At 38.0% G+C, this 10,788-nt stretch overlaps 2 protein-coding genes across 2 annotated transcripts in view; both read left to right on the top strand.

Moving 5' to 3' along the window:
- LOC106692849 (arylalkylamine N-acetyltransferase 1) overlaps positions 1 to 10,788 on the top strand; it is a 45,455-nt gene that overhangs the window by 32,677 nt on the left and 1,990 nt on the right. The window lies entirely within an intron of this gene.
- Positions 2,821 to 10,788, top strand: part of LOC112210606 (arylalkylamine N-acetyltransferase 1) — a 27,588-nt gene continuing 19,620 nt past the window's right edge. The window contains exon 1 of the mRNA XM_067049299.1: positions 2,821 to 2,834. Coding sequence (XP_066905400.1) covers position 2,834 — 1 coding nt within the window. The 5' untranslated portion in view covers positions 2,821 to 2,833. The remainder of the gene's footprint in view (positions 2,835 to 10,788) is intronic.

The raw sequence follows: 10,788 nt of genomic DNA, 5'->3' as shown, positions 1-10,788 counted from the left end.
GTTTCATGACCGATGAATGACTAAATGTAGTGTGCATTGTTAGTTTTTACTTCATCTCGAAAATAATTGCGTGGGGTTAAATGTGTTTCATGTGAAATTTAAGTACATTAAATTTCCTTCAAAACATTTCATCTACACAGTAAAGTTTCTCAGATACGTAGAATAAAAATAAGGTCAATTAATTGCATGCTCCAATATTGCCCCCAACTTTTTAATATAAAATTTCGGAGATAACTTCTGTCCACCCTACGGCGGACTAACCCCTGTCTTGTAAATTACACAACTGTTCATTTAATTGTGCTAATCTTTGCTCAAATAGAACGATTCCACTGTATCGAGAACCGAAATTCTGAATTGGATGAGCCCCCTATAATGTAGGTGCTGTTGGCGCCTTTTGACCATTGGTGGAACTTAACATCGCCTCTGTGGGGAGAAACTGAAACTGAGGAAAGAGAGAGCCGTCTTCATTTGCTACCATCAGCAATTTTCTTTCTTTCATTCATTACTCCTGAGGTTCCGTATTTAAAATATTTCACCAAGCCGAAAAATGAGAAAAGAAAATGCGACATTAAAGCATTCCAGCACCAACTCATTTCAAATTCAAAATTCAGACCCGTAGGATTGTCACGTATGTATTGTCAATGTAATATTATTAAACAATATATAAAAAAAATCTTATTTTTTAAATTTTGGGTTGTAGTGGTCTCCGCTATTTTAGGGCTGTACTTCAAAACTAGACGGTTCAGAAACAAAAGTTTTGTGACTACTTTTGTTGAAAACTTTAATTTTTTATAGGCCCAACGGTTTTACAGATATAAGCAGAGAACACATTAAATACATGGTTTTTACAAAACACACTGCCCTCCACTTCCAAACAAACAAAAACATATACAATACTCATAAAAACATATCAATATGCATTTTTTGTTTTGTTTTTTTGTCTTATTTGACTGGACAAACAATCATTCATTGGTGTCTTTTTAAAGCATCACTTCGCTATTTATTGACAATACCTGTTTCAGGAAAAATATAATCTAATTAAATAGGTATTCTGGGTATTCAGTATCTTCACTTGTCTTCTCATAAATATCAGATAAAAGGAGTCGGCTTGCACCTCGAGGGCTAGGAGCATTAAGGGTCAATAAAGCAGTCACTAAACAGGTAAACCCCATTTTAATTTCCCTCCGGAATTGATAGCCTATATCATGAACTTCACACCCCATTTGACTTGTTTCATCTGAACTCTCCACAATTCATGAGAAACTTATACATCATGCTTGTTCCGGGTAACCTCCGGCAACCAAAAGGTTGAATTGAAGGGGCAACCATAATACATTATAGCATATAATAGCCTACAGGATCTACTAGAGCCCATGTGGCCAACAGTCAAAAATAACCTCCTTCAGCGCTCTCGGTAGCAAGAGAAGCAGCCCAGACTAGTGACTAGTTCCCAGCAGCAGAGGGGAGAGAGGCATGGAAATGCGGAGGGAAGAAGGAAGCATGAAGGAAGTCCACCAGGCAATAATTAACATCCACCACCACATAATAATCATTATCAACCACCTCATTATCTACAATTCCATAGCCCAGCCATTCAAAATTTACAGCCATCTAATTATAAATGTTTTCTTTCGGCCACCTTCTACACCACTTGTAACTTAAACAATAGAATTTTATTTTTCATTCAATCATGTTTCATTTTTCAATTATACAGTCCACTCAAACCCAGCCAGCCAACCTATAGTGAAGTGTTCCTGGCATTAAGGTGAAGGTATGCTTCATACAATGCTAATCTTTTAGGTCAGTCCCTAGCCCACCTCACGCCTCACGACAATTTTCCACGAAGATTGAAACGGCAGTTATCCAACGTCCTTGTCATTGTTAATAGTTATATTGAAGTTCTGGCCGTGCCAAGAACCTCCAACCATGTCCTGACCAACGTCTTGTCATCGGAGTCATGCTTTTTTCTTCTCAAGTGGGAGGAAAAGCTCGGTTCAGAGATCCTCAGGCTAAATGTAAATATTGTATAGAGGAATGAATGTGTAAAATTTATTTACTTAGGTTAAATTTTTTGTTTCATTTTTTATACTTTTCTGTGGTTTAATTTACATATCGCTATAAACATAGTGTTTATTTGCTCTCTTACCTCTACCACCAGTGTAATAAAGGCAATGAAGAGAAAAAAATTAATGCATTCAATGCTTAAGTTTTTGTTTTAACCTTTTCCAAACATGTTTATTTATTTCTTTATCCATCAAGATTAAACAATATTTAGCGGTAATTGGTTAGTTTATTATTGATAGATACGGAATTATCAAAAATATTTAAATTTAATAGAAATGTGTATCCAAATTTTAAATAAATTTGGTCATATTAATATCATAAGCTTACAAATTAAATTCATTGGTATCTTTGAAAATTTAAATGAATCATTTAAAAAAAAGTACTTAAATTAAAGAATGATTTACTTATAACTTAAAAAAGCATGTACGTAAACTGAACAACTTTATTCATCTTGAAACTTGGCGCCGTGTAGTTTAAATCAATGATAATTCTTGAGTATTTTCGGTAGGATACAAGCGGTTCTCAGCTTGACAGTTTAAAAATAAATTAAGTTATAGTAAATACCCTACTAGCGAAAACTCCAGGCCAACCATCCAGTTGACTGTTAGCATGGAAGTTATGGCCAACGAACATGAAGATTCAAAGCCTTGGAGGGGATAAATGGTTGCCTGACTCAGTAATATATCAGAAATAACAAATTCGAAACCTTGGTGGGGATAATTGGATTTTAACACACTAATATTGGTCAGTCTTCGCTCCAACTTCAACCAGTGAGTAGACGTTCACTTTTTTTTTAAACACTCTTCTTAAATTGTTCTGTGAAACATTCTCTTAAAATTTTACACTGGATATTTTATAGGTGTAGACTTGAAAAAAAGTAAATCTTTATTGAGATGTTTGAAGTGTTAAGTCCTCATAAATAGGAAATAAACTAGAGAACCGCAAGTTTTGGAATTGTTACCTGGTTCAGCTAGATTGGAATTTATCAAATTTATTCCTTAGATAGGATGTACTGATGTAAATTACGGAGCAAAATATGTGTGTGGAACAGAAATCTAAAAAATACTAAAAGTACTAGAACACTGATTCAATTATCATAAGGATTTAACTTTTAATTAAGATATTTATAAGATATTTTTGAAACTTCTAACAAAATTCAAACATCTTATCCAGAAGCGAAATTATAAAAGAAAAAAATATAATATATGTGTGTATTACATATATTGTATTGGCTTTTAGAAAATTTCATTTTACCTAGCCACTAATTCTTTAGTTATTTTAAGAAAAACTTCACTGTTTGAATCTAGTATCGCTAAAATCCAGTAATCCAAACGGAATCCGGCTTTAAATTGAATCTAGGGAAAATTTAAGCAATTAGCGGAAACATCATAGCAGCTTTAAGATGAGATACAACCCCTACCCTCCTTTCGCGTTTTTTCAGGGCATTTTGCATATGAATTTCGATTCTATAGTGGTCTCGATACCATCGCCGGTAACAAAGTAGATGTTTGAATAATGCTGTTTCGTCCCACAGTCAAGATGCGTATAGGAAGAAAAATGATCTTAGTCTGTGTAATAAGCAGATTTCTAATATCGATTATTTTAAAATCGACACCAGAGTACAGAAGCATGATAGATTTTGTGCATTCTTGCATTTCACCAAATGAAGGAACTGCTGGGATGGCATTCCAGGGTAAGATCGTGGAACCTTAAGCCTCTGATAAGAATTTTCTGTTCGAAACCTGATACCTGTGCATAACTCTGGATCAATGTTTATTTCTTCTAGAAAATTTAAAAAAAAGAAATCGAAATCATTTTAGCTTTATTTCACTTATTACACATCTTTAATCTTCGTCATTAAGAAGTTGAATACAGCTTGAGTTAACATGAATTCGGAACGAACCAATATCAAACACTTGGGCAGAACTCTTAGTCAGAATAATGACAAATATTTTTATTAAAAAACAATTCAAAAATAACGAGACCACCTATTAAGAAATTTTTCGACAAACATGAAATAAATACCATTATTTACAACGATTGTACCACGTTTTTCATAATAATTCAGCATTTATAATTTTATTACATACATCTGTGAAACATAAACGCAACAAGGTTTTATTTTTTTTATTCAGAGAAAAGCAACCATTCTATTCTCAAATATTCGCACGTCCTTGTAGATTCTTTACATTAAAACAACATAACATTCTCACGGGAAAACAAAAACTCTTAATTAAAGCGATCATTGAATAAACACTGTCTTGTATTTCCAATATAGGAAAATATAAGTTCATCAATTAAATGATCAAATATCAAATTTCCACTTCATTAATTTTATTCTCTATTTTCTTAAACAGAAATATGGTTCAAAATTACCTGTAATCTTTAATTTGTTGTTATTTTAAATCTTCCTTTCAATTTTCATTTCTTTTTTCAATCACGATCTATTTAGTTGTTTTTCTTTGGGAATATAGTAAAGAGAAAATAATAAAAGAAACGAGAGGGTCTGTGTGGGCACGAGTTTTAAATTCATTTCTAGAATATTATTCAGCTTTTGGATGAGAGCCGCCTATATCAGTGTATAATATTAGTGCAGTAATTAAAAATAAAACAATAGAATATCGTTATTTATGTCACGCTTCTATACTAATTGTCCACGATTAAATTGATTATAAGGCCTACATTATATCATTATAATGTTATGTTATTGGGTTCTACTCATAATAAACAACCCATTGACACTTCGAGATAGAACTACACTGTTATAGGATAGTATTTGTGGTTTTATTTATGGAATTATAAAAAGTTATTAATGTTAAATTTGTAAATAATTTTAATGTTTTACCTGAAATTATTAGTACAGAATTAATTGTTAAGAATAATCATATATTAACTTAATGGTATAAATAAATGTACAAAAAAAAATACCAGAAACAAACATAAATATGCAAGCGTATAATGTTGGACTTATTATAGTGGATGGATGGCGCGTTGAAAGGGCAACTATGGACGATAAGCAGGAAATTTATGATCTTCTGGTAAGATCGTTCTACTTTGATGAACCCTCTACCAAGAATCTCGTTGCAATGTATGGAACACCTCCTATAGACCAGAGCCTGGAAATGAAAGCTCTGCCTCAGGGGATGTCCTTCAAAGCAGTGTCCGAGGACGGCAAGATCGTTGGAGTAGTCCTTAATATAGACTTCAGGTTCTTGAAGGACTACAATCCAGTGGATCATGAAGCTATGGAAAAGGTAGGTTATCTATATGGTTAGTTTATTTTAAACAAGGTAAAAGGTTTTATTCCAGCTTAATGTAGGAGAACGTTCATTACTATAAAAATATTTAACCTTATTTTAAATATGCTAACCTTCTCACCACCAGCGAGCAAATACCTATTACACGAGGCCAATTGGAGGGGATATAGGTTGAGCATCGTGGAGGATCTCTGGGCCATTAAGCAATACTATACACCAGACGAAGTGGACTCGGCTGTTGAGATGATCACCACTACCATCAAAGAGGCAGCCAATATGAATATTCAGAAATTCACTCCTGTCCCCAACGCCATCAGGAAGCCACCGAAGTACATCCTCGCTCTGATTGGCCAAAGGAACAACCTGCGCAATGTCTTCATGCGCACTCGTGATCATAGCTTAAAACCGGCCATCGCCACGTCAATAGTATCATTAACGTGCGATCGTAGTAACTCTACTCAAGCCTGGGAAGAAGGGTGACTCGTCCGAGCATTATCACCCGATCAGCCTCCTCTCGCTTATGAGCAAGGTCTTCGAGCGACTCCTACATCACCATCTCATGGAGCACTGCAGGGAAGCCGACGTCATACCACTCGAACAGACTGGTACGACGTTTCCAACGAGGTACGTATATATACGTAGGTATGTGATCATCACCTGGTAAAGCTGCAAGCCCACACCATAGAGCGGATGATGAAAAATGATGCGACCCCCTTCATCTCAAAAGACTGCAGCCAGGCGTTCGAGAGCGTGTCCCATCAGATGCTGCTCCACCGACTGGAGGAGTTCAAGTTTCCCGCCGCCCTATGCCGATTGGTCCGAAACTACCTGAGTGGAAGATCATTCGTCGTAAGAGTTGGTAAAGACCTGTCGCCTCTAGTCCCCACAACCCGCGGAGACTGTTCGTCGTTTTCACGGCACCATTAGTCGCCATCAAGCATCGGGATGCAGTGGTAGCAGCCTATGCCGACTACATCGGGGTTTACGCTTTCAGCATGAGAGCTGAACTGGCCCTACACTATGCACAGACTGCCTCTGCCACCATAGTAGCTGCTCTGAAGAAGGAGGGCATCAAGGTAAATCCGTCGAGGACGGATGCCATCGTCATGTCCTTCCAGAAGGGGAAGAAGAGCAGACTACCCCAGCAGTTCGTTGTGGATGGTGAGGGTCGGAAACTCTCCAATAGCATCCTCTACCTCGGCGTGGCTCTCGACAGGCACCTCACCTTCTCCAGCCACGCCAGGGAGAGACTAAAGCTGGACCAGCAGAAGTCGCTTAGGGTCTACCACTTGATTACTTCACAACAGATCGCGCTACGCCTGAAAATCAAGATATATGTAAGGCCATTATACGTCCGACGCTGCTCCATGATGCACTACAAGACTACGCTCTCCAAACTGCAGAGCTTCCAGAATTCCCTCCTTCGGCGAATAGTCAGAGGAACCACACTCCAACGGGCCAGGAATAAAGTAATCCGTGAGGAGCTCCAACTCCCTTCTGTGCCGGAATACATAGGCCGTAGGCACATCAAATTCTTTGATGGGCTGAAAGCCTGTGCCAATCCTCTATTCCGAGAGATCCCCCCTACACCAAGACCTGGGAGGCGGCAAAGCACGGTCCCCTTGGTCGACGTCCTCACCGAGGGAAGAACTTCAAGCTCTGCATCCTGAAGTCACCCACACCTCAACACCACCAGCCGGTATGTCACTCACATTCTTTGTAAGCCCCCGGCTATAGAGCCACAAAATTTAAAGCGCCTTCAGCGGACTATGTTTTTGCTAATCTTATAATGCCGTAAAGCAAAACAAGAAAAATTGTAAATAAATGTAGTATATATTATATTATTGTAACATATAATCCGAATTGTACATATATTTTATCAATAAAGAGGTTTTGAAAATAAAAACAATATCACAGTTCTCCAGCAGCAGCCGAAGAGAAAACATCTAAGACTCCAGCTGAAGACCTGATTTTGTTTTTTCCCTGTTGTTGGTCCCCTCCATATATCAACTGTTTAGATAGCGCCTGATCGACTGGGACCACATTTCTCCGTGGAGTATTCCCTTTCGTGCGACAGGGTAGCCTTGCACTGACAGTTCGATCATCCCCCAGTGTTGTCGGTGTCTTGTTTAGGTAGCGCCTGCCCGTGTGGGACCACTTTCATCCGTGGAGTACACTCTCTCGGGTGACCGGGCAGCCTTGCCCTGGCAGGAAACCCAATTCCAGCCATTTCCCCCACCACTACGACATGGCAGTAGCAGGAGGCAGCTGCAATGTACTGAGCTCTCCACTGTCCCCTGATCAGGATACAGTATACATGGAGAAACAAATGGACGAAGAAACTCCTGAGCCCAGAGGAACCATGAGGTTGGTACAAGAGGAGTGGGAGAAGCTTAAGGCTAAACACCCTGAGACCTGGGAAGTGGCAAAGATGACTGTCCCTGGTCGACGTCCTCGCCTTAGGAGGGACTTCTGGCTCTGCAGCCTGAAGTCATCACTTCAACACCACCAACAGGAATAGCCCCTCCCTATTCCTAGTGAGCATCCAGGAAAACATATGCCATCTCTGTTGACACCGCTTTCAGCAATCATTCTTATAATGCCATCCCGACCAAACAAGATAATCACATAGCCGGTATATTTACATATATTTTTTTATTGCATATGTTTGTAAATGCTTATTTCTTTGTTCCAGGAGGTAAGGAAAAAAAAAAAAGCTTATCTTCTCTGTATCGTTCCAATTTTAGTTTATGTACCGTCGAAGCGAGTAAAATATGTTATATCCCTAGGTATATATTAATATTGTTATATTTATATATTTTTAATAAAGGAGGTCAGAAAAAAAAATTAAATATGCTATTAAATTAAACCTATAAATATAATTGTTGATAATAAAGTGTCAGGATAAGTTAAGGTTAGGTCAACACTCCGGATGACCACCAGCTGAGCTTAATTCAAGTAATAACTGTACGTACGGTCACTTTATCTTTCTTACAAGCACTTCAATACACTGCAAGGCGACTATGTCAGTGTTATGTAATGGAATGGCAGGACACTTAGCCAATTCTAAGGAATGTCCGTCGATGCCAGTATGGCAGAAACTCATTGGAAAGAGTTGAGCTAAGCGAGAACTTGCAATATCGGTTCCAGCATCTGCTATGCATAAGAGTTTATGGACTAGGTTAGTCCATGAGGACCTAGCTTTCTTTGAACTCAAGGGTGACTCAAGAAGACAAAGCAGCAGCCCCAACAGCTGACTGAACCTGCCTCGACGATCACTGCTTCTACGTCCAATGGTGCAATCGAACAGCTATGCTCACGCATGGATCAAACGCTGAGCATGGTTACTACACTGATCGATATGATCATCTTACCCGATGAGTTGTTATGATTTTGGTCAGGAAGGATGTACCATCTAGGAGCATTCCTAACCAACTGGCTGCAACTGCAAGTACGCACGTAGTCACAGTTGTTGTACGACCGACACATCGGTACACTTTCAGGTATGTGTATAAGAGACCGAGTACTACACTCACTTCCATGAAGCTCCTGTAGCAACATGCCCAGGCAACGATGTTGTCCTTGGAGATTTCAACGCTCAGCTATGTGGCACCATTAATCTACTGGGAACTTACATCACGAAGATCAGATTGGCCCTGTTCCACTCAGGGGTTCACATCAGTCACGACCAACATGGACGTCAACTCTTGATCTTCTCCTGACCAGGAACGCCCACATAGTCACGGATTGCTAAGCGCTCCCTTTCGGCCCATCTGATCACAGGGCAGCGGCTTATACATTTCAGGGTACTCCAGCTAGACCACCAGCCAGCAAGTACCTTCTTCATAAGGCTGATTCGAAGGGATATAGATTAAGAGTTGACGAGTCACTGCCTGCGATAGTATCGTGTTATACACAGGACGAGGTAGACGAAGCAGTAAATATCGATACCACTAACAATCACGAGGCTGAGACGAACACACGATGACATCGCCTATTTGGGAAGCTGATTAGAACTTTTGTGACCAAAAGGAAGATAGTTCACCTAACAGCTGATGCGGACTAGCTGAAATCTGGGGAACAGGCTGTCCCGCTACCCTCGAACTATTCGGCTAGTGATGCTGACCGGACGAACAGTGCTCCTTCACGACCACCTGAGAGACCTATTAGTCCTAACGAAACACCCATTTTCTTCACCTATGGCCTACTTGAGACGGTACTTCGCCGACTGGAGGAATTCACATTCCCCACCATCCTATGTCGACAGATCATAAGCTACCTCAGTAGAAGGTCCTTTGTCGTAAGAACATTTGCCTCCAGTCCCCACTATCTGCGGAGTATAGCACAAGGCTCACAGGGTTTGGTAAAAAAAAAAATAATTTTTCATTCAGATCTCCATATCATTAAAACTGCCAACATTAAAAACAACAAAATAAGAAATCTAATAGAACATCATTTAAAGTATAGTAAATTTATAATATTAAACTATGTGGTTAACGTTCAATAGTTCCCGAGATACAGTTTTTCAACTGTTCATAACAATTTCAAGCAACATTTCATAATATAAAGAAAATGATTGAGAAGAGAGAAATTAAGTGACTTTATTTTAGGAAAAATTCTATCTCTGGAACCATTAGAAGTACAGATGTCTCTAAGCACTCATATTACATGTTATTATTTTAGCATATAATAATGTAATGTAAGACGTTTATCTTCACAGAAGTAGTAGTTTTCATGATATTTGCCGTTGTTTCGGCAATGCAATACAAAATGTTGATATCTATTTGTTCGGACAACATTTTTGATTTATAAAACAATATATATTAGAAACCATTAAACGTAAAGATGTCTGCCAGCACTATAATTAAAGTTAGATTAATGTATAACAAAGTAGTTCATAACGTTTATCTTCATAGGGGTAGTAGTTTTTATGATATTTTTTAAGGAACATTAAACTAGCTTTGATATAATAGCTAACAGAATTCAAGACTTTTAATAGTCCTTGAGAAAGAGATTTTAATACACCAAAAGTTTTGAATTTATCTTAAAGTATATTTCAGGAACAACCGAAATAGTTGTTTAAGGGCTCTTGTTTCAACAAATTCACTCTTCTTTAAATGATCTTGTTTAAGGTTTTTTAGTGTTGTTGGTAGTTTTGAGGTATGAAGTTCCGAATAATTTTTTTTTTTTTCATGTTGAAACATTCGTCATTTTTATTCCCCTTAATTTCACTTGGCAGACTCATCAATTTTCACTATTAATTATATTCATTTAAGTACTCAAATTTGAGGTAAAATGACTGACTTTTTTTCTCTTCTTGGCCTCTTTGATTAAATTCCCTAGCCTACAAACGGCATTTGGTTTTCTTTGGTTTTAAAAAGCGCATTCAATTCTTATGACAGATACATTGTACTAAATAATTTCCTATTTACAATATAATATTTTACATTACCTACTATACAACTTA

Source organism: Halyomorpha halys, unplaced genomic scaffold (assembly GCF_000696795.3).
Source record: "Halyomorpha halys isolate HHAL.00 unplaced genomic scaffold, Hhal_1.1 Scaffold6.1, whole genome shotgun sequence".
Classification (NCBI taxonomy): Eukaryota; Metazoa; Arthropoda; class Insecta; order Hemiptera; family Pentatomidae; genus Halyomorpha; species Halyomorpha halys.
The sequence above is the reverse complement of the archived record's forward strand: the minus strand, read 5'-3'. Positions and strand labels throughout refer to the sequence as shown.